Source organism: Engraulis encrasicolus, chromosome 5 (assembly GCF_034702125.1).
Source record: "Engraulis encrasicolus isolate BLACKSEA-1 chromosome 5, IST_EnEncr_1.0, whole genome shotgun sequence".
NCBI lineage: Eukaryota > Metazoa > Chordata > Actinopteri > Clupeiformes > Engraulidae > Engraulis > Engraulis encrasicolus.
This window is the reverse complement of record NC_085861.1, coordinates 57469756-57494557: the sequence shown is the minus strand read 5'-3', so window position 1 is coordinate 57494557 and position 24802 is coordinate 57469756. Positions and strand designations below refer to the sequence as shown.

The 24802-nt window shown below is 41.8% G+C and overlaps 2 protein-coding genes across 3 annotated transcripts in view; one reads left to right on the top strand and one right to left on the bottom strand.

Moving 5' to 3' along the window:
* Nucleotides 1-4519: 4519 nt before the first annotated feature.
* Nucleotides 4520-22251, bottom strand: rbm12ba (RNA binding motif protein 12Ba). 2 transcript variants are annotated; one of them, XM_063199797.1, is made up of 2 exons: nt 22153-22251; nt 4520-7607 (listed from the first exon to the last, which is right to left on the bottom strand). In XM_063199797.1, the coding sequence occupies exon 2, from the start codon at nt 7589-7591 to the stop codon at nt 6332-6334; it is 1260 nt and encodes a 419-aa protein (XP_063055867.1). In that variant the 5' UTR covers nt 7592-7607; nt 22153-22251; the 3' UTR covers nt 4520-6331. The 2 variants fall into 2 exon arrangements, with proteins under 2 accessions (XP_063055867.1, XP_063055868.1); XM_063199798.1 differs by having other exon boundaries at nt 4520-7603; nt 22153-22244.
* Nucleotides 22252-22327: 76 nt separating this feature from the next.
* tmem67 (transmembrane protein 67) overlaps nt 22328-24802 on the top strand; it is a 58325-nt gene continuing 55850 nt past the window's right edge. Inside the window, exons 1-2 of the mRNA XM_063199796.1 lie at nt 22328-22520; nt 23632-23720. Of these exons, the coding sequence (XP_063055866.1) occupies nt 22328-22520; nt 23632-23720 (282 nt within the window). The remainder of the gene's footprint in view (nt 22521-23631; nt 23721-24802) is intronic.

Sequence of the window (24802 nt, the reverse complement as noted above, 5' to 3'; positions counted from 1 at the left end):
CAAATGCAGCATACTCAGATTGGTATCATCCATATGTATGGTCGCACAACCCACTTACAACAGAAAAAAAGAAAAGAAACAAACCACCCTGTCGTCAGATGCTCCATCTTCGCCACGTTAGGAGTGTATGCCGTAGGTTACAAAACCAGTATTATTCCGCGGGCCGCCTGCTCGACGGTTAGAGTAGTGGTTGCGCGCCTGACTTCCATTCATGAGGTCCTCGGTTCGAAACTGCACCGAAACACGGAGAGTCTTTAGTTGCTGCTGGTTAATGTGGAAACAGACCAGTTGCGAGAGACTTATATTGTCTTTTATGTATGAAAGTGCACGAAACAGAGTGGCCTTTGTGGTTGGCGCGCCATGGTAAAGCTACATATTGAACACCTGGGTTCAATCCTCGCAGCATGGGTTGGCGCTGTTAAGTACTTTTAAAACGGTCCTATCTGAATGACGACTTTGGTCCCAAAACACAAAATGAATAGCCTACAGTGAGTACTAATTAACTGAATTATTACATGGAAGTGAAGCCAAATCATCACATAAGACTTGTTCCATGATTCACTGAGTGGTAACCTGTATCTCTACCACAATACCACCCGATTTCTCTCCGAGACGCAGAGAGAGTCTCGCATTTCACAAGCATGTGCCGACGATGGTAAGCACGTCATGGAATTAGCGCAATGATTATTTAATTCCACGAGAGGGCGCCCTGGTACACCCGCTGTCAAAATAGGTAGATCCACCCACAGACCTATAGATCCACCTTCTGTGCCGCTGTTGAAATCTCGTCGTCCTGATGTGTCCAGCTTGGTTGCGACGCAGTTATCCCCTCCTTTTTATGACCAAGCAAATCACGTTTTGATCAAATCTTTTGCTGCGTGGTTGCAAACGACCCTATTGCCAGTCTAGGTTAATACAGGTCTGTGAATCAAACAAGGTGCATTGCGTTGTGATTCGTTGGGTTGAGAACACGTGATCAGTGACGAAAGCCATGTGACTAATTTACTCCTGCAGATTCATAGAACGAAGTAATACTGTAATCACAGACCTGTATTAACAGTTAATACAGGTCTGTGACTGTAATAGCCATAGATGTGTATCTATGGTAATAGCTACTACAGTATTTCTATGCTGCAGATTGAGCAGAGCCGTGGACAAGAGAAACAGCAGTCCTCTCAATCGTCGACACGGAGTAAATTGCCTCATAATTCCAAGTTTTTTTGTTTTGTTTTTTAAATGTATATTTAAGTGACATATTAAAACATCTACCGATTTATTTTTTAGTGGAACATGCTTTTCTCTTAGGGTCAAAGTTTGTTTTTCCAACGAGAGACTAGGCCCAATAGATATCTAGCCTCTTAAAACTAAGTAAAACTTTAACTAAAATGAACACAAATATTTGTTGTATTGCAAGTTGAAATATGATGATTAAATATTAGGCAAATGAGATCACATATTAGGGCAATGCTGTAAATAACAAGAAACAAAACAAATCGCAAAAGTAATGATGCACACTTTTTATTGATTCTTAATCCCCTTTACATCACATATGCAAAATCTACTATCATCTCTTTAGTGGAACATAGGTCTACTTTTTTCAAGGTCAAAAGTAGATTTTCAATGCATTTTTGCCATTCAGAGAGTGGTTCCCAAGTTACTTTTGACCTTGGGGAAAGCATGTTCCGACATGAGGGTGGATTTTTAATATGTGATGCAGAGTAATGCATGAACCATGTTGATTTCATATACAGTAGTCACCAGAGGACCAGTAATCGTGGCCTCATCTCACAACCATCTCATAATAACCAATTAACCATTTATTCATATTTCAATAATTCCAATGGCCTTTGTGTTTTAAACTAATTGTGTTTATTTTAGTGTTCACTGTTTAATCAAGCTATGGAATGGATGTTGTGTTTGATTATGTGGGGAGTGGAAATCATATGTGGTGATTAAAATGTGTTGATTGTGAATAAAGTAGACTCAGCATAAACTACGGGGGTGCAAGAGACAGGTCTTTTCATTTGGGGGAGTGGGGTTAAGATAATGAACCCTCTTTTAGGTCAGGCCGAGACGGAGGGCCTTTAGGCCGCAGGAGAAATACAGCAAGATGTCACATGACCTGGATGGCCGTATCAAACTGGTTCTGGCCGGAAGATGCACGAGGAACGGTTTTAACTGTATTATCCTCGAATATTGAATGTATGATGTTGATCTGTTGCTATGCAGGCATGAGTGATGTTGATGTCGGCCCTACATCTTGGGACACAATGTGCCCTGACAAGGTGGCAGCCTACGGCCTTGGCGTGGAGAACCATCACATGCCTGTGGCCTGAAGAATGTTGTTATGATTTCTTTTGGTGTAAAATACAGGTCCGAGGATGGCAGCAGCACAAGCTAATGGGGATGGGTACAGGTGACCTTTTGGACAGTGGGTCCAGGTTGAAGAGGAGGCGCACACACATAGGGCACAATCACAATAATTGAATACATTGTTATTCTAGGTGACTCCGAGCTGGTGACTCTGCAGGATGGAGACGGGCAGAGTATGTGTATGAATGTCCCTAAAAGCACTTGCTTATTCATTAGGAGGAACACTGTCTCCAAGGCCACAAGCCTTGTGAAGGCTGGAACGTGAACATGTTCAGGATCACCTGAAGGATCACGTGTGTGTGTGACCCTAAAATCTTTTGGACTTTTCTCTAGAACCAGGATGAATGGACCGGGGTCTCCTGCTGTATGCGGCAATGTGTGTCTCTGTGTGTATTTGTGCACGGCCATCCCGGGATGCTGACAGAAGACTGGGCCTTTGCTGTGGATGGATAGGTGTTCATCAATGTTGTTTGTCGTAGCATGTATGGGCGTGTGTTAAACTAATGACCTATAGGTGAAGAATGACAGACGCAGGAGTGACGGAAAGACCTTGAGAAGAGCAAAGAAAGAAGAAATGTCGTTCCGTTCACGAAACGAAAGTTCGGGAGAAGTGTAGGCCTAATGAAATTTGACAGGTCTAAATTAACACCTGCTCTGTATTTCCTGCTCGTCTGTCATTTGTCCAGTTCCTTGCGCGCCAGTAGCCTACAGGCACGCCTAGGCCTACCTATCCACCTGAACCTCATCCCCTTCAATTATCAACGCTGTATTTATTCCCCACTCACCTGCTCCTAGTCAGAAACTCGCTTTCTCGCTCGCACCCTCCATCCACCCCTGTCGCCCCCCGTCTCCATCTTCTCGACCGTTTTATCCGGGAGTCCGCCCTCGCGCCTCCTCGGTTCCGTTCGCTCTCCCAATAACCGGCCAGGGGGTGTCCGCTCAGACCTCGTACATATTTCGCGGGCGCGGGTATTGTCCGAGCTCTCAGTTGGAGCCCCATACTCCCGAGCCCACGCACCGTATTTGATCTAGGCCTATATCAGGTTTCGGGCTCGGCAGTAATTTCGCACCATGGCCAGCGACCTTGCCCAACACGCTAATTTTGCTATTCGCTTTTAACTCATGTTCCTCGAAGTGCAGTGGTCCAGCGACCCCGTAAAGCACTTTTCGCGACTTCTCGAGTGCAGTGGTCCAGCGACCCCGTTAAGCACTTCCATGATCGCTTCGCCGCGCGGACGATCACGAGAAGCCCGTTCTCCAGCGAGAACGAAGATGTATGCATACATAGGCTACTGAATTCTAATTTCAGATAGCGCACTTATGAACTGGCTGTTTCCAGTTGCATACACAGACACAATTTCATCCAACAACCATTAGGCCCTACTGTTAAAATCAATGTTTGCCTACAGAGCTTCACACCACCACTCACTCATCAAATGCAGGACTACTGCTCCAACCAAAGATCTTATTGGCCACAGTGGGAGTCAGGTTCTCCTACAGGGGGGTACAACTCACCTCCATAGGAGACATCAAATGTAATGTTATCTTGCAGCATGTCCTCTAGCGTTGTGACAACAAGAAAGCATGTTCTTGGACTTTTTCTGCGTTTTGTTTAGACAATGTGTGACGGTGTGTGTGTGTGTTGCACATGCATCAAGGGCAACAAATGCATGAAGTGCAGCACGTGCATGAAGGGCAACGAATGCAAGACGGGCTACTCCAGCCTTTTCTGTGAGTAAATGCAATGTAGTTCTCATTTTTATTTTATGTTTTGTTCAGAACTTGTTCTGAATGGTGGCATGTAACAAGCAAAATGTAGCATATATTATTAATACTCTGAATCCCAAACGATAAGCTATTAGTTAGGCCTACATCCAATAACTGAGATCTTACAAAAATGTGTTCATGTGGTGTGGCATTATAGATGATGGACAAAACATTTCAGTAGGCCAATAGTTCCCGAGGATAGGAATCGTGAGCTGTGACTCACTCATACAGTGTGAGCAGCAGTGGCATGCCACGACTGAAAAATAAAAGAGGGGACAAAGAAAGTGTGAAAGTCAGGATAGGGGAGTGAAAAAGAGCAAAATAAGGAGATGGGTCATGTAAATATACAGCTCTGGAAAAAAAGACCACTTCAAAATGATCAGTTTTTCTGATTTTACTTTTCATATTTTACCTATATATAAACAAATGAGAATGTTTTAATACAGTCATGTGCATCCGTCTAGAGTTGTTTTTATAGGCTACTGAACATGTAGCCAACAAATGAACTTCCTAAGTTAACTTGTTAAAATAATAGTCATCAGAAACGGACTGATTTCTCACGGAGTAAATGTGAATATCAAGGCTGGGTATCAATATTATGTTACTCTAAGGCCCTGGCTACACACCAGGGGCCTACACTGACCTTGGGACAATACTAAAAAAATTCCCCCATGCTTAAAAATATTTTTTTCTTCCTGAGCCTTTTCAGTATCTTAATGTTTTGTTTATTGTATTAGGAGACAGATGAGCCAAACACTCCTGTTGTCAGAAAAAAAACCTAGAAGATGCCATGTCACGTCACAACACAAAACAAAAAAGTGCATGTGCCTTAGAGGTCTATATAACTATACAAATTCACGACACGATACATCATAGTACAATAAAAAATAAAGTTCACTTTTTTTCAAACATCCGTGACAGTGGCTGTGGTATTCTCTTCAGCAATAAAAATATATATTCATATATTTATTTTTATACAAGAAAACTATACAAAATACAAGGCCAAGATAGTGGTTCTGACGTTCTTTCAGCAATACAAGACCATTTTTTTCTCTGCAGCAAAACAATACAAAAATGCAAGGCAGAGAAGGGACAGATTCACCTACAGGTTAATGTAGGAACAAACAGGTATGATATGAGCAAACACATAGCTTTTCTGACTTGGATTATTGGCAAATTTTCTTGTGATATTTACACTGACTTTACAGCAAAAAAACTCTGCTTTCTAAAGGGACAAATGAGAATATGCAGGCTGTGTATCTCCATTAACATACACAAGTCATCATTATTCACCATCATTTCCACGAGCGGAGTTGGGAGACCAGCTTTTCCCGGGCAATGGGGGACACCGCCAGGACCATGCTGTGTATCCTCATTAATTCCTGGGTTTCAGTTGACGTCACACGCTTGAAATCACTTTGATCTACCGTTGCTGGTGGTCGACCTAGGACTGGAGCCATTGAAACCCATTGAAAAATACATTTTTTTCGAACAGCCACAGAATTCGTGTTCGACCTAAAGGTACAATATTGGTCTTGTTTAAAAGCTGAGAATCTCAGCTTTCCATAAGTGAAAACTGTATGTTCCTAGCTTCTACCAATCCAAAGGTAGCCCACTTTAAGTGAGGGTTAAAAAAATAGTGTTTTGTTTCCCTGGAAACAAAGATGAAGCGGTGGAAACTAGCGGACTAGCCTAACCTACTTTAACAAATGAACACATTTACTTCCATGTAACGTAAAAACACATTATGAAAATAACATGGACTGTTCCGAATGTCAAGATTCGAAATTCATCAAAAAACCCAGCAAAAACTAGTGAAATAGCACATACGAAACATAAACTCTACTCTACAATACTCTCTCTACTAAACCTTTTCGTTTCCGTATCCACGGATAAACAAAACGCTAAATTTTACCCAAACTTACCCTCGCTTAAAGTAACCCTTTGGATTGGTAGGTGCTAGGAACATACAGTTTTCACTAATGGAAAGCTGAGATTCTCAGTTTTAAAACAAAACCTATTTTTTTAAAAAATCTGTGGCTGTTAGAAAAAAATATTTTTGAATGGGTTTCAATGGCTCCAATCCCAGGTAGGCCACCATTTCAAATTTGCGCGATGACGTAACTGGCTGCAACCCAGAAAACACACACACACACACGCACACGCACACACACACACACACCCACCACACTCATTTCCACGAGCGGAGTTGGGAGAGCATCTTCTCCCGGGTGATGGGGGACACCTCCAGGACCATACTGCCAAAGCGAGTGCCGCTCAGGTTCATGGCGTTGACGTAGTCCTCCACTTGGTCGAAAGTGACAAAAGTCGTGGACGTGCGTTCGCCACTTTTGTCCAGCAAATGCTGGATTCCAGAGTTTTGCAAATGGGGACAGCCCAGCAATGCCTTGATCTTTGTCTTGTTTAAATTGGGATTGAGGTTCCTCACCATCAGATAGTATTCTTCACACGCTGCCGTCTTTTTGTCCCCCGGGTCTGGGGGCGGAGCATCCCAGGAGTATCTCCGCTTCTTGGGCCGCTTCCCTTCTTGCTCTGTTGTCATCGTTTCTGATGTCGAGCTGACCATTTCTGACTGCTCTGGGGGGCCACGGGACCTGCGGGTGGCGTGCGTCCATTGGCCTAAGGAGGACTTCCTCACCTGCACTGTAAAAGCGCCAAAGCTCTGGCCGTCCCGTTGAAGCCCGGCCTCCACGTCCCGTTCGTTCGCTACCTTGACCAGGCAACCGTTGCGGTACCCCAAGCAAGCGTTGACAATCACCTCTTGCACAGTCAGACCACAGAGGAATTGACTGACGTGTGCCTTGGTGACAGACTGGGGAAACCCATAGAGGCACAAGTAACCACAGCAGGCTACGGTCTCACTTTTCAATTGTTCATTTAGCACCTTTTCTGATGGAAGGTGAACAGCTGCCGGTGAATACTGAATTTGCGTCACCTCCAAAGTTGGAGGTGGTGTAGTGCTCGACTCCCTTTGTATGGCGTCTGATTGTCTCTTCGGCTTCTTTTCCCTCTTCTTTTTGACTGGTACGGCAGAAGGGCAGGGCGGTCGTGGTGGCGGAGTTTTATCCTTGTGCTGCCCAGTAGCCACTTTTTCAGGTGAGGATTTGGTGGGACTGCAAATTTGTTGCGTTCCTGAGGACCGATTGTCACTTTTGGTTTTGGGGCTTCTCGCTAAACATGACACTAGTTTTTCCTTCAATTCCGCCACGTTACTTATGTGCAGGGTCACAGCTGATCCCCTCAGCGTACTCCCTGAGCGCCTCATGGCCAGTTGGCCGTCCCCTTCCGATTTGAAGAGGATGAAGGCTTCACCGAGTTCTCCTCCTATGATGTGGACACACCCCTGGGGGATATCGAGACCGTGGAAGAACTTGCGAATGTCCTCCGATCCAGCATCGCTGTGAAGACCTTGGAGACGTAGGACGATCATTCTTCCTTATTTCTTCCTTTCATGAGACATAAAGGGGAGAAAACACTAGTGTGAAAACCAGTTCAATGAACCATGCAAGTCAATGACAAGACTAGATGCACTAAACAAGTCTGTGGTATGACTTAAGAGTATAAACTTACCACATTTTCAGAAGATATTAATGACATTACAGAGTAGCTTTAGACTTTAAATGTTTTTTTTAATTACATTTTTAACACTATACCCAATATGTCAATAAATTGGCTACCTTTCATTTAAGGTATTGTGTACCACTCATTTAGAGAGCTGTGAGTGCCTTCACACAGCAGTAGTTTTCATCTTGATGCTTTCAAATGCTATTTTATATTGCATTGGCAATATGGCAGTGGAGTGATAAGATGACGTTTGTGCACCGCGATTTTGCATATTAACTTGTGCTTCTCCACAACGCCTGTAACAGGTTACATTTAGGCATGGTTTTGGTCAGGGCACAATTTTAATGTGACTGCTGCAGTCATTTTTCCGGCACAGCTAACTTGTGCTCCATATAAGGTGCTGTTTCCACGTAGCAGGATATTTTTTTAGCAGGGTATTTTTTTCTCCTGCTAGGTGGAAACGCAACATGTGGATAAAAAAAATCCTCCATTGTAACAAATGCGTTTCAGACCCCTAAACAGGATATTTTTTTCTCCTGCTATTTTTTTTCTCCTGCACCTGGATTTTTAAATATCTGCTACGTGGAAACGGAAGGCCAAAACCAATGCAAAACCAATACAAGCAGGAGAAAAAAATATCCACATATAAAAATATCCAGCTACGTGGAAACGGCACCTAAAACACAACTTACTTCTAAGCTTTACGTTTTTAGATGCGCCCTAGCATCTCTATAAGAGGGTATGTCCGTCCGTTTGTCGGTCTGTCTGAAACGCATTCTTTAAATTGTAATTCCTTCCTGTGTCCACAAGGCGGCAGTGCATAGACAGATGCATCTTTGTCTGCCTGTCGGACTTGTTTAACTTTTAAGCCATTCACGACTTCAAAGTGGATATGTTGAGAAGCCTACTGTCCACTGCACTGCCTAATATGATTACGGAGATAGTAATCTCTGAATCTTGGTTGCACGACGTGTAAAGCCTGCTGCACACTGGGCAATATGGTCACCGCATCACCAGAGTGGTCGCCACCTAGTGGACACCGTATTACCTCAGAAAAACTCCCGCAAACAAGGTCTAGTAGTGGCTGGTTTGAAACATGGCAGACGGAGCAGAAAATGCCACCAAACTTCTTTATTTGAACACTAAAAATGCTTCGTTTCACTTTTTTGTGGTATGTTACTGATAAAGATCATGTGTGAAAAGTATTGCTGTGTTTGGTGGTTTTCGTAATTTCGTATCAAATCATAACTGCTTGTTAAAAGAGGGAGCATGTCGCTAAGCTAGTGAAAGTCAATGGATCCGTGTAGCATTGTAGCATTTAAATTTGAGCACATTAATGCGCATCCATGGAGGCATTTGATCCCGTGGAACAATTCTAATAATTGCCTTGCCCTTTTGGTTTACTAACACATCAAAATCCATTCTCGTGGTGAAGTTTACCCAACATACTCCGCTATCTTTACTTTACACTTCAAACCACACTTCAAACCACATAGAAGGCCCTAATCTACTACAAGGCCTAACAAGGCCTTGGTATTGGCACAACTAAGAATTATTTACGATATGTTAATATACCCAGAAATAAATGGAAATATACGCAACTTTTACCACCAGGATCTTTTAATGGGAGGTCCGAACTTCGAAGATATTTACAATCTCTCTGGTGGTATTTCCCCCATTCTTCCTGTGCAATATGTCCATCATCTACTACTTGATATAGGATTCTTTCTACTGAGATTTTCAACTGGATTTACATCCGGAATCATTACTTGTCATTTGCCAGAGTGTTTTTTTTCCATTTTACAACCATTCCACTGTGGTTTTGGATGTATGCTTTGGGTTTTTGTCTTGTTGAAGTGCACATTATCTTCACGTAAAACCACGTGTTCCTTCCCAGGGTTTAGTCCCTGTCAAAAATTGACTAAAACTGTGTGAATATGAAGTAACGCATTAATCAAAGGGGTCATTTCATGTGAAATCAGACACTTTGGGACCCGACCGACACGGATTTCAATCATACTTTCTGTGCCTGTTTAGCAAGGTAGTAGCCTGGGCGAAAAGCCGACTGTTGACTCCGTCAATCAGTCTGGCAAAAGCCATGAGGAATCCATCTCCGTGGAGGGTGGTAGATGGTCTGATCTTACTCTATCATTTAAATTAATTGGAGTTCCAAACTCAAATTAAAACCCATATTGTGCTTTATTAGCATGCTTGTTACGATATAGCGTCGCAAAAGCAAACAAATAACAACGAAAGTGTGAATTTAGTTACCTTAACCAATCAGTAACGGAGCTCACGGGTGAGTTCCGCTTCATCACTCTCAACAGTTTGCTGATTGGCTAAACACTGAGAGAACCGAGCTCGAGGCTTTTGCCAGACGATGTGCGGAGCCAAAATCTTTGGGTGGAGTACAGAGGATGGGGTCGCGAGGCTAGCGAGGTAGCACCCCAGAACTGCATTTGTATGAATCTGACAGCAATAATAAGGGAGAAACAGACTAGCAAAGGATTATATATGAGAGTAGGACACTATGCATTCAGCCTTGATTATTTCAGTCAGTGTAAGTCACAAAAATATGTCCGTGGTATTATTTGAAAGCTCTTTTCTGGCTCTACAATTTACACAAACGGCATGGAACACAACAATCCTCAGAATATGAATGATCATAAATTGAAAAATTAAAAATTGAATATAAAAAAAACTTGTATTTTAAAATGGCCAGTTCCTTGTCTAAGCTTAAACATAGCCTGCAATGTCATGAACAACACCTGAAATGCTGGTGTTTGGTTCTTTATTCATTTCAGAGACAACGGGACTCAAAAATATGGCAGCATACAAATCACCTAGTAATAATATGGTGATACCATAGTAATATCACATGACAGCATGTCTATCGGAATATGTGAAGGATGGAGATGGTCCATGAGGATGCAGGAAGTTCAGATTCACCTCTCCAGTGCTCGGCATACATTCCTCAACACATGCTAGCCACTAGTTGCCATCATATAGAATAGAATAGAATAGAATAGAATAGAAAGCCTTTATTGTCATTATACAAAGTATACTGAGATTTTAGCTTCCCTACGAAGTGCACAGTCCTTTATAATAATAATAATAATAATAATAATAATAATAATGCATTTTATTTAAAAGCGCCTTTCAAAACTCTCAAGGACACTGTACAGAGAGAAACAAAAATAAAACAAGACACATTTACAGAATTTTAAACAAAATAAATAAATGAATTAAAAAATTTAAATATGAAATAAAATAAAACCGAGTTTAAGAATCATAAAGAATAGGCTATCTGAAACAGATGGGTTTTTAGCCTGGATTTGAACAGGGGCACAGAGTCAATATTGCGGATGTCAGGGGGAAGGGCATTCCACAGCTGAGGAGCAGAGCAGCTAAAAGCTCTATTACCCATGGTATTAAGACGGGCTGAGGGGACAGAGAGGAGAATGGAGGAAGAGGAACGGAGGGGGCGGGAGGGAACAGCAATGTGAATAAGATTAGATAGATAAGGGGGGGGCAAGATTGTGGATAGCCTTGAAGGTGTGGAGAAGTATTTTAAATAGTGATGGGCCGTTATCGGCGTTAACGTCCTGCGATTATGTGACACTCTTGTCGCGCGACAAAGAAAATATTGCACGTTAATCTATTCTCAAAATATGGATTTGGGGTTTGGGGATGCGCTTCACCATAACGTTCGATTGACAGATGCTTTCAGACTGCCCTCCAGTCACTTCGCCTCTCCACCTGTTGCTCAACAGACCTACTAAATATGAACAGTGTTTGCATGCTGTAAACTTTAATCCCTCTGCAGTGGTAGGTGTTGTTTTAGTGCTTTTTCATAAGTGGTAGACTGGAGAGACGTTATTGTTTGAGGTGAAGCAGACATTATTGTGTAAGTTACCAGCCAGACATAGCCTACATTTCCTCACGCATTGCATGGAACACAAACAACAGTCCTGTTCCAGAAATCTTGCCTGTGCCATAATTGCAAAACATTCCGTGCGATATACATTTTGAAGATTGTCAAACTGAAACTGTCAATATCTACGCTCGCTGAATGTTTGTGTTATGATCGCGCATTTGCGACTCATGTCAGACGGTAATACACCTCGCGGTTGTTGCGCTTGATATAGCCAACCTCGCGGTCGTCGCGCTCGACTTTTTTTTTTTTTGCAAACTGAATTCATTTGGAGTTTGAACTCCGCTGGCATTCTAACACAGAGAACAACTGTCAGGTTTAGGCCAAATCGACGTGGGCCAGTGCTTTAGGGTCTAGAACTAGCTTTAGAAATCTAGTAGCCTGGCTCTGGCTTTGCTGTACCTGCTCTTCTCTCTCTCTCTCTCTCTCTCTCTCTCTCTCTCTCTCTCTCTCTCTCTCTCTCTCTCTCTCTCTCTCTCTCTCTCTCTCTCTCTCTCTCTCTCTCTCCATTAGAAATGCTGAATTGTTGAGGTGATTTTGTTTTCATCACCATATAATCAACCATTTTTTTGGTGATGAGATGCATTTTGGAAAAAAGAGATGAGCTCTGGTCTAATGCGCCATCTTAAGAAACCCCCTAGGTTTTTTTTTTCGTCATTATTTCGCTAGCGTGCCTATTCTGAATGAGGCATTTTGATATAGATTAATCTAGATTCATTTCATAATTACAGTGGGATTAATCTAGATTAAAAAAATGTATCTATGCCCACCCCTAATTTTAAAATGAATTCTATATTTGATAGGGAGCCAGTGGAGATGTTGCAGTGCAGGGGTAATATGGTGACAGGAAGGGGTTTTAGTAATGATGCGGGCAGCTGAGTTCTGGACCAGTTGGAGCTACAGTATATCACGAAAGTGAATACACCCCTCACAGTTTTGCAGATGTTTGAGTATATCTTTTCATAGGAAAGCATTACAGAACTGTAACTTTGACACAATGATTAGTGACCTTTTAACAACATATTTAACCGCTTAAATTTCTTGTTCACTCAGAAAAAAACTAAATACAGCCATTAATGTTTGAACATGTACTCACAAAAGTGAATACACCCCAGATTAAAATCCGGTAGAGAAGGGGCTATGTTGGCTCGAATCGTCTCGAAATGAAACGAAATGAAAAGGGATGACAAGGGAGGTCATCAGTGTGCGTTTCAACCTTTCTTTGCATTGAACTTTTACATTTTGAGTCTGCATCTGGCTTAAATAGATTGGTGTGAGATTTGAATGCAATCCTATGGAGAATATCATGATCTGCTTCAGTAGTCACTGTGCATGTTGACATGTATGTTTCTTTTAGGTGTATTTCAGATTGCCAATGTTGACAGCATTCATGCATCCCCAAACCATGTCAGTCCCACTACCATGCTTGGCTTATGAGAGGATACACCTTTTTTGTAAAACTCACTTGTTTACCACCACACATGCTTGACACCATCTAAAGCAAATTTGTTTATCTTGGTCTCTTCAGATCACACAACATGGTTCCAGTGATCCATTGGTCTGTTCATCTCTCTTGAGACCAAGATAAACAAATTTGCTTTAGATGGTGTCAAGCATGTGTGGTGGTAAACAAGTGAGTTGTACAAAAAAGGTGTATCCTCTCATAAGCCAAGCATGGTAGTGTTACTGACATGGTTTGGGGATGCATGAATGCTGTCAACATTGGTAATCTGAAATACACCTAAAAGAAACATACATGTCAACATGCACTGTGACTACTGAAGCAGATCATGATATTCTCCATAGGATTGCATTCAAATCTCACACCAATCTATTTAAGCCAGATGCAGACTCAAAATGTAAAAGTTCAATGCAAAGAAAGGTTGAAACGCACACTGATGACCTCCCTTGTCATCCCTTTTCATTTCGTTTCATTTCGAGACGATTCGAGCCAACATAGCCCCTTCTCTACCGGATTTTAATCTGGGGTGTACTCAATATTGTGAGTACATGTTAAAACATTAATGGCTGTATTTTGTTTTTTTCTGAGTGAACAAGAAATTTAAGCGGTTAAATATGTTGTTAAAAGGTCACTAATCATTGTGTCAAAGTTACATTTCTGTACTGCTTTCCTATGAAAAGATATACTCAAAAATCGGCAAAACTGTGAGGGGTGTATTCACTTTCGTGATATACTGTATATATGAACATTGTCCAGTAAGTGTGAGTTCATTGTTGTAACAGCTTTGGGGAAGAAGCTGTTCTATGATTTTTTGCGCTGTTTTGGTCACCCTCTGCAGTCTCTTCCTGTCAGCCTCAGTGCAACTTGAGTGCCACACTGACACTGCGTAGGTCAGCAGGCTCTCTATGGTGGAACGGTAAAAGGTCACCAGCAAGCTTGAGTCTAATTGTTCTTTCTTAAGTACTCTGAGGAAGTGCAATCGCTGCTGGGCCTTTTTTACCAGAGCCGAGGTGTTAGTCGACCAGGAGAGATCAGCGGAGATGTGTACACCTAGGAATTTAAAAGAGCTCACTTGCTCTACACGTTCACCATTGATGTACAGGGGGGCAGGAGCATCTTTGTTCCGCCGGAAGTCCAGGATGAGCTCCTTCGTCTTGGAGATGTTCAGGGCCAGGTTGTTGGATGCACACCACTCTCCAAGTTTCAGGACCTCATCCCTGTAGGCCTACTCCTTTCCCTCGGTTATCAGCCCAACCACTGTTGTGTCATCTGCAAATTTGACAATGATGTTCTCTGGGTGGATGGGGCTACAGTCAAACGTGTAGAGGGAGTAGAGAAGTGGGCTCAACACACATCCCTGGGGCGAGCCGGTGCTGAGGGTGCAGGTGGTTGAGAGATGGTGACCTAGTTTCACCTGTTGGGGACGATTAACAAGGAAGTCTTTGATCCAGGAGCATGTGGATGATGGAAGTCCTAGATGTCTCAGCTTGGGGATTAGGATGTCAGGAATGATGGTGTTAAAAACTGAGCTATAATCGATGAAGAGCATCCTGACATAGCTCCCTTGTCTTTCCAGGTGACTCAGTGCAGAGTGGAGAGCAATGGCTATTGCATCCTCAGTGGATCTGTTTGCCCGGTATGCAAACTGATGATGGTCTAGGGTTTGGGGGAGACAGGCTTTTATATGTCTCAGCACCAGTTTTTCAAAGCACTTGGTGATGACTGGAGTGAGTGCAACAGGGCAAAAGTCATTGAGGGTGGTAGTAGATGTTGTAGATATACAGCTTCAACATACCCTTTGATGCTTGAACTTTTTTTAAAAATCCTTTACTGAGCTTATTCTTTCAACCCTGCCTTCTTTGAATGCTTAAAATGGTCTAGCTTCCACTGTGTCCATTGACAATGGCTACGTGTACATGATGTTTTTAAGTCCGATTTAATAAATGCGATTTAAATAGATCGGATTAAGAGTTATTTTGCGATGTGCATACATGGCACTTTCAATTAAATGCGATTAAACGTCTGGGGAAAATAAAGCATTGCGATTTGACTGAGGACGCAAGTGCTGAGCGATCCAAATAAGGCACGGGGGCGTGGTCCAATGCCACCGAGATGCAGGTCATCTTCCCCACGAAAATCGTTGCCTCGGGCGGACTGAAATCACAACATTTCCCCCTTTCTCCCTGGATCATTTACAATGCTACATTAGCTACCCTGTTAGCATAGAAAAAACGAGTGGTCAAATAGTAATGTGGAGTAACTTTGTTGTGCTTCATTACTTCGTGGGGCACTTTTACATCAATATATGGAAGCCACAACATTTATAGTCGCTTAGGGACTTAAAATAAGTGAGTTCGCAATTACTAGTGCGCCTGCGCGAAATTGACCTAGCAACGCAAAACGGTAGATAAACAAATGCGTGGATACCAGATCCTGCCTTCCCAAAGCGGTAGGACACTGAGCTGCACACCAGTAAACGATGTAAATAAATGTCATAATTTGTGGATTTCGTAATGGGGTAAAAGTGGTGCTTTCTGTAGATTTTAGAATGATTGCATTGCGATTCATGGGCGCCGCCATTGTGCACTGTCGCCATTGCTGAAGTGTGCCGTTCTCCGTTATGCCATCTAGTTGCTGCGCTTATCAATTCTGGTGACTGAGACCATCAAAATGACAGCCTGAATTAAGTTTTGAATAAAGTTTCATGGATAGACGATGACAGACAGTGGCCACAGGTGATTAATGAAGCTATATCATGAACTGGTTGAATAAATTAATGAAACATTCAATTTAAGGACATGTAGGTGCTAAAGCTGTACTGAAGACATAGCTATGTGTGGGCTAACTGACATCTCTCCAAAACGAGTTCGTTATTAAATTCTGGTTTCACTTACAAAGTTCTAAAATGTCTCGTTTTCAACCCCAATATCCTCCTTGATTTACCAGCGAAATTTTGAGCAATTTGGGGTTGTTAAATGGTTGTGTGACTTGTTTGTTGTCAACATTACATATTCGGATTTAGCTAGCAACCCGGATAGTTAGCATTCTGTTAGTTACCAGACATCTCTCCAAAACAAGTTCGTTTATTAATTCTGGTTTCACTTAAAAAGTTCAAAAATGTCTTGTTTTCAACCTCAAGACCATCCTTGACCTACCAGCGAAATGTTGAGTAATTTGGGGTTGTTAAATGGTTGTGTGAATTGTTTGTTGTCAACATTACATGCTCGGAGTAACCCGGCTATATAAAATATCATGCGCGTTTAAATGTATCCCGGGGCAACGCTGTTTTGTTTATCTCTCAAAATGGCGAATATTACCCATAATGCATTTCGCGCCGGTAATTGCGAACTCACTTATTAAGCAAAACTTTCATGTGAAAATTAACAGGAAGTGCCGCCATGTTTTTCTCTCTGGCAAAGAGCACGGTCTCTTGGCGCCATCATGTGGTCAACGAGCATGCGTGGAACGACTGGATTTATTGTAATTCCGAATAAAAGGTTACATGACAGAGGAACGTGTTTAATCGGATTTAAAAGAGGATTAAACCACCCACTTTAATCAGACTTAAGTTTAAATCGGAATAAACTTAAATCCTGTTCGGTAAGTGTTTACATGATATTTTTAGAGTGGAATTAAGATTTAAAGTGAGTTAAATCGGACTTAAGTGTCTCATGTAAACGCATAGAATGGGCAGAAGCCGTGTAGTTTTTGAGTACCTGGAATAGGGACCGACGAGGGTGCAGGGCCCTTCGGGAAAATGCCTGTTAAATGCCAGATGGCCAGTCCAGCCCTGTCGCTGACACTACTCCATTAACTTACTACTTCATTACAACTCAATTTCAACCTTTACGTCCCATTATCTCTGAAACGAATAAAGAACCAAACACCCCATTTTCAGGTGTTGTTTATGACCTTACAGGCTATGTAACAAGAAACCAGCAATTTTAAAATATGATTATATTTTTTTGATATTCAATTTTAAATTTTTCAATGTATCATAATTCATATTCTGAAGGTTGTTGTATTCCATGCTGTGTGTGTAATTTGTAGAGCCAGACAAGAGCTTTCAAACAATACATCAGACATCCTTTTGTGACTTACATTGACTGATATAATCAAGGCTGAATGCATAGTGTCCTACCTTCACATGTAAACCTTTGCTAGTCTGTTTCTCCCTTAATATTGGTGTCAGATTCACAAAAATGCAGTTCTGGGTTGCTACCTTGCTACTAAACAGGCACAGCAAGTATGGTTGAAATCTGTGTCGGTTGGGTCCCAAAGTGTCTGATTTCACATGAAATGACCCAAAGACCAGGCTAAATATCTTAAATCATGAGTAGATAAAATACATTTAAAAAACAAATTATATTAATTATGTAGATATTTACCAACACACTTTGCAACTATTGTCCTTGTATAGTGTGTTGGTGGACATTTTCACACTATTAAGTTAAGCCATTGAGGTGAGCCTACTTCTCCATTCATTTCCATATCTCAAATCTACCTCCAAAAAATGGCTGCCATTTTGGTTACCGTGAAAAGGGGGGAGGGGTCACCTTTAGTCTGATGACCTCTAGTCGCGTTCAGGCCGACAGAGAACCGTGCTGGAGCCCGTTCCCACACCTGATCGTGAACCGGCGGTCGTGTTCACGTCACAGATATTTGCGTTCGCGAACCGGAAAGTTGGTTCGCAATTCGAACTGCAAAATACTAGTTTTTTCTCTGCGAACCGTGATGACAGCGTGGCCGTCAGCAGGTTCATCTGGGTGACACAGTCACGTGTGGAAAAAGTTCAGAGCCTGGTATGAACACGGGGGTTTTGCAGATAAGCACTTCAGTGCCGAATGTAACTGGTGCGGGCACCAGCTCCGGCTCCGTTCTGGTCGGCCTGAAAGCCCTATTTGAGTTGTATTCTCTGTGTAATAGATAATGAGGTGCAGATGGGTTTGCAGACATCTGCTTTCAAAGGGTCAGAGGTGGATCCTGGGTAACTTGGCCTGGAGGAAGGTGATTAATTAGATAATTGCCAAGGCAAACACAGTTAGGGGGGTAGGAATGATCTGTTTAAGACCTCGGCCAGATGACACCGCAACGCGGGTTTTTTTGAATCCGAGTTGCAATTAAGTTGCAACCATACAGCATGTTTCAGTGAAAAGTTCGGGTCCTAATGAGAACGATAGGCTTGCTTCAGAATACACATTTCTTTATGTGAAGTTGTTGAGAACAAAGTATTCGCTAATGGCCGTGATCGCCCACTCTTATCATGCAAATGACCTGTCACGCAGGGACCTTAGACCAGTGACAGTGCCAGAAAGGTTCACATTTTTTTAACAGACCCAGCAAATTTTGTTTTCGATCAACAGACATATGCCATGGCTTGTTTAAAAGCTGAAGATCTTAGCTTTTTATTACTAAAAACGATACATTTCTAGCCTCTCCCATTCCGAAGTTATGTCCATTTTAAGCGACGGATAGTTTAACAAAAAAATAGCGTCATTTCCCCCCTTTGTAAAAAGCGAAAGACGGTTTTATTATGCGCTTTACTCTCCGCAAGCGCGTAGCCTACATAGCAGGTTCAGAATATCAGAATGTGCAAGCTGCATAATTGAACATTACTAGATGCCACAGAGACAAGTTAGATATAACAACACTGTACTGAATCATGCTGCTTAGCAGCACCATGCTTCGTGACAAAGTTGCTCTTACAAGAATAAGCATGCATGCTGCAACTTCTGGAATATTTTGGAAGACATTAGAACAATCACCAGGGAGTTTACAGTCTACATAACTGGTTGGCCCTCACCAAGTTGTAAGTCTGATGTCTTTACTCCTTTCATTAGTTAAGTATGATGTTTTGTATGCAGGAGGAGCATGTCAAGTTACTAAAGGAATTTCTTATCCCAACATGTGTACTAAGCCTTTGACTTCGATATTCGATATTCGAATATAAGTCGAATGTTAAGAAAATTCGAGACATTCGAACGAATATTAATTGGCCATTAATATTCGAATCTGACATGGGTATTGCTTTTTTTGGGTATTTCATTGTTATTGATTAAAATTATTTCCTTGTAAACATCGCAATTCACAGTCTCAATTTATTTTTTCCATGGCTGGTTAATCACTACAGCTGTGTTGAGGAGAGTCGCGTGCGTGGCTCATCTCTCTGTGTTCCGTAGCAGGACACTTGCGGCAGGCAGTCTTCCCCAGAGTCCGCATTATCAAGCAGATGAGTGCAGCAGAGTTCCATTCAAGTGAATGGCTACCATTGACAGTAAATAGAATGGACGCCAAATCAACGCTATTTGCCATTCAACGCTTTGAAGCCAGATTTGGGAACATTCCAACTTACATTCCACCTTAGCAACGCCAAACGCAGGTGCTGATTGGACAACAACAAGACTTCTAACTGTCAAACAAACCATGTTCTGATGCTCATTGGTCAATTTAACTTTTAATATCTCTCTAAAATAAAACATCACCACAAAAAATCACCACCCTGGTAAGTTGGAGAGCAAGGGGACCTACTAGTTGAGCGAAAAATGATCCCCCTGGAGTGGCATTTAAGGGAGATACAGGGTTTTATGTCTCTCATAGGAATGCATGGGATTTGGCCATTTTTTGGTCTTTTTGGGTCCAACCTTGGCTCCAACTTGGCTTCAACAATGAAATAGAATTTTGGCCTCCATTCTATTTACTCTCAATGATGGCTACAGTTAATAAACAAAGCATCATCACATTACTTTCTGGAGTTGTTGACGAGTTTCTGGAATTATGTGATTCAACCCACAAGTACCTGTGATTACGCCAAGAGTAAGATAATAACTTCTTGTTTTTTGGATTTTGACCAAATTAGCTTCGTTGGTCTGGGTGTCAGATCAGGCAGACTCCAGGTGATGATTTTGTTAGCATGCTTTTAGCATGTTTTTAGCGCACTGCTAGTTTGTGTAATGTTCGTTTTTAGACGAGGTAGTCATCTTACCTGGACCTACAGGCACAATACCTAAATGTCCGTCATTAGTGATAGAAAATAAATACATATTTGTTGATATTGGTGCTGTGTGCTCAATTCTCATGATTCCCATATGATCCAATTCAAATTTTAACTTGGGCTACAAGTTTGACATGGCTGCTAGCTTTGCCATGTTTTAATCTGCATTCACACCTCTAAGTACCGTCTTCTTATAAGTGCTGAACGATTGCTAAACAATAATGGCTGGTTGAATGCATGTTGTTAATGGGCCATTAGGCTACATCTCTGGTTGGAATAGCCTTTTACTAGTCACTGACTGGGGGAAAGAACAACTTCAGCTTGACATCAGGTCTAACTGGGGCAATTTTAATGGTAAAAATATGGATAAATATTCGAATATATTCGAATATCGTTTTTAATTTAGAAACGAACTTCGACTATGATTTTGGGGCACAAGTCAAAGCCCTAATGTGTACTAGCATTTGCTGCTAGCCGACTTATTTTCAAAACCAGCATCGCATAGTTGTTATTTTTCATTATGCTGAAGTGAGTGCTACGTGGAAAAATAGGCTACCAGCTTTGCGCATGTGGCACCTTGTGTAGCTTGTGGAGTGACTAGAGTAGCGAATCATTGCCATTTAGGCATCTGTTGATTGTGTTCTACACTTTATGCTGCTTTTTTTAACTTGAGAAGTTTAAACTAAGGTGTTGAATACCAATACCGGGCAGGTATTTCTCCCTCCTCTGGAGGCTGCTGCGCGCTCACCGCTTGTTACGCCTGTTTCAACTAGTGACATATACATAATATGCATTGCTGATAACTGTTTGGGTGCGCAGTTAAAAGATAATATGAAGCTTTGCTTCGTGTTTGTCAGGGTTTTTTGGTCAGAAAACCTAACCTACACGGCCCCATTAAAATATGGACTGGGGATTTTGAACACGAGTGACCCACACTGGGCAGTTTGAAACGTAAAATATTGACCGTGGTAGAAATGAAAGTGTCTCCACAGTCCACACAAACAGTTGTCTGATGATGCCATTGTGCATGGAATTAATGTTGCGCGCAAAGCTAGTGGTCACTGAGGATCCCTCACTGTTTTTAGCCATGTGGCTGTGACGCAGATGTAAACAAATCCGTTTTGCCTGGAACAATGGCAACGCAAACGCCTGCGTTACTCGATTTTCGCACTCTGGAACCCATTATTCAAAAAACTCGTTTTGTGCCACGTTTCTGGTGGGTTTCATATGGTTAGTCTGGGAACGTTGTCACTGGCATGGAAAATCATTCCCGTATAGCCAGGCCCTAAAAGGGTGTGTGTCTCTTTATGTCTCCAGAGTTGGTGAAAGGGAACTGTGAAGTCCTGTTCTAACAGCTCTACAGCCGTTATTAAAATCTGCAGTGCTCACACCTGAATTGTATATGCAGAGATATTTACATTTTTACAACAGGACCCCCCCCCCCCCTATTTCTAACTCCACAAATAGAAGGAGGTGGAAAGACAGGGTAGTCAAATGTTCTATCAAGCAGCTTCCTTAGCGGAGGTCTGCGCTCTCTGAGTGCTCCTAGTTTTCCTCTTATGCAATGCATGCAAGCAACGGTGTAGCCACTCTGAAGCCAAAAATAAACAACAATTGGCACAACTAGAAGTTTGTAGGTGCAAGTTATCTTCGGCCCGCGGACAGAGCCTGTTGCTCTTGGAAGACTTGACTAATCATTTTGATATCCGTCCTGATGGCGCTAGTGGGGGCACAGCGGTCTTCCTGTTAACGTTTTAACATTTACCTTCAAACACTTATAAAAATGGTCCATGCATTGCCTCGGACGAACGCGCCAAGCAGTACTCAACTCACTCAGCAGACAGAACATGGTTGTCCACGGCCACACATGTTGAAAAAGCCAGCATTTCAAAGTTCAGTTTTTGTCAAATGTTAAGCTTAATACCGCAATATGAGTTGACGTTGAATTATTAGTTCTACACTTCTCTAATCGATTCGCCTCTAACGTCCACCACAGCAGTTATCTCAACTTTTAAATCAAGACTATAAAAATAAACGTACCCAATGTTTTGTCCACCGATCTTCCAGACATCTCATAACGGTAAAAGAAGCGTGTGTGAGTGACTGGCGAGTGTGTGGTTTGTGTTTGAAGGATTTTGTGACGGCGCGGGACTAGCGGAAGCAGTAGGGCGGGAAGTGTTAACCCAAACAGGAAGTGGCAGTAGTATACTCTACCATGGCGACGAGGACGCCACGAGCGTCTATTAGCCAAACAACCTTTATAATATTACTTTTTCTGAGTGCTTATTCCTGTCAGCTATATACGATATCCTTTCAGGACTCCACAGGCTGCGGGGAAGACAGTTATTTTGATATTTCGGGTCTATCTTGCCTTAAGTGTGGACCAAATCAAGTCCCCAGTAAATCTGGTAAGTGCTTGTTATTAGCCCGCGAAGTTAATGCAATAAGCAATTCCATGTTATATCTCTCCGTTGCGATAGAGCCGCCTTTTCTTTATAAATGTGTGCATATGCATCCGATTTTAAATAGTGTCGCCAAACCACAGAATCGACTAAATAAAGTAAATTGACTTGCTCAATTGAAATGGCAAGTGTCTTAATCCAACGTCATCCAGACTTTCAGCAGGTCCAACCGCGAATTTTTTAATTCGTGTTTGTATAGTCACGTTTTAGCCAACTGGTCATTCTTTCCCATTCTATTCTGTTCTACATCTACACAGTTGTAGATTTAATGTTTATCTCACCACATCTTGGTTTTGAAGTTGCAACTATGATTCTTAAGGTGCCCGCAGAATCAAATGCACTGATAATTTTGCATTAAAAGATGTTGTGCCCCTCACTCGTACAAGGGGGGTGTCGTGCCGAAAAGTGAGTCCCTGCCAGAACACGAGTGCCCTCATTGAAACCAATGGAAACCAATGACCAATTTTTCAGATATTTTTTAGCCATTTTTGCAGATAAATCCGACACAATTTAAGATGGAAAGCCTATCAATAAAGCATACATTCCTTCTGGAATTATTACAAAGAACTGGTTACAATTTCAGTAAATTTCCATAAAAGAATCGAAGAATTGTCATAATAATGTTACAGTTTCATTCAAATAGCTCATAGTAAGTGGAGGACGAGTAATTTTTCATAAGCATATTTTTAGTTCATAAATTATGTAATTCATTCGCAAAAAATAGTATAATTTTCTCTCAAAAAATGTCATTGGTTTCAATGAGGGCACGACAGGGGTTTCATTGGTTTCACTTTTCGGCACGACAGGGGCAGTGAGTCCAGTCTCAAACGGCGCCCCGAGGGAGCGTGATGCTCATTGCTCACAGAGGGTAGCCTAATAGCTACCTCAGTCATCATGAAGGAGAGCGCTTAATTATGACCCCCCAAGCAATCCAGCATGCGTATGCAAGCCATTGTGTTGGAATTTGGGGTGGGGGGGTTGTACAGTTGTGAAGTGTGTCCCTTGCTTGTCATAATCATCTTTGACTCCCTGCTTCTTTCTGCCAACGTGTCCCTAGGTCTAGGCTGCACATGCCAGGCAGGGCACCGTGTGCTGGTCAGTAATGGAGCCTCGGTCGTCTGTCAGCGGTGCCCTGAATCAAAAAGGGTAGGGTTTTTTTTTTCACTTTTTATCATCGAGTTAATGTATGTTTATACACACATGTTTAATGTTTAATAATCTCTCATTCTCATAACAGTTTCAGATGTTTTCAGTCCATTGCAGCCAATCCATCACTTTTGGCTTCATCATCGAGCTTTTATAATCAGATGTGGTGCTTACTTATTTGCCAAGCTCATCATTTTAACTAGATGGTGAGAGCTATGGCTGGCAACCAGCTTTGTTTACGGGACTTTGATTGGTACACCTATTACATGTGGGAAATGTCATAGGCGGAGTAATGATTAATAGTAGATGTAAAGAATCATTCAAAGTGTGTTGTTTGGGGTTACCCTAGAACGTCACGCAGAGGTGGAAGAAGTAGACTACTGAAGTTGTGTACTTAAGTAAAAGTAGAAGTACCCTGCGAAAAAAAAACTCAAGTCAAAGTAAAAGTTGTACACCAAAAATGTACTTAAGTAAAAGTCATAAGTACTAACTTTTAAATGTACTTTTTGAGTACAAAAGTACAAGTATGTCTGCCTACTTGATCCAATAGGAAAAAGTTTCTGCAACGGTTTTCAGTTCTATTATATCAGAACATGAGCCTATGGAGTCCTGTTAATGTTTTTTAAAGTATCTTTTCTGTCTGGGTGTCAGTTTGAAAGAGGGGCTTGGTCCCACCTCCCTGCCCGCAGCTGAGGCTACTCAAATATCCACGAAACACAACAGGAAAACCTAGGATAAATGTAACTAGTAACAAAGTCTTCTTCTAGAAATGTAAGGAGAAGAAAGTACAAGTAATTGTCAAAAAATGTAATTGAGTAAAAGTAAAAGTCGCATTTTTATTTTTACTCAATTAAGTACAAATTCCAGAAAAAACTACTTAAGTACAGTAACGAAGTAAAAATACTTAGTTACGTTCCACCTCTGAGAACGTGTCTTGTCCAATCAGAAATTGATAATATTTCGACCGGATCTAGCTGTTGTACAAATGTTTAATAATCTCTCATTCTCATAAGAGTTCCAGGTGCTTTCAATCCATTGCAGCCAACCCAACACAGCACAGTACTGAGAGGCTTGTATGCTTC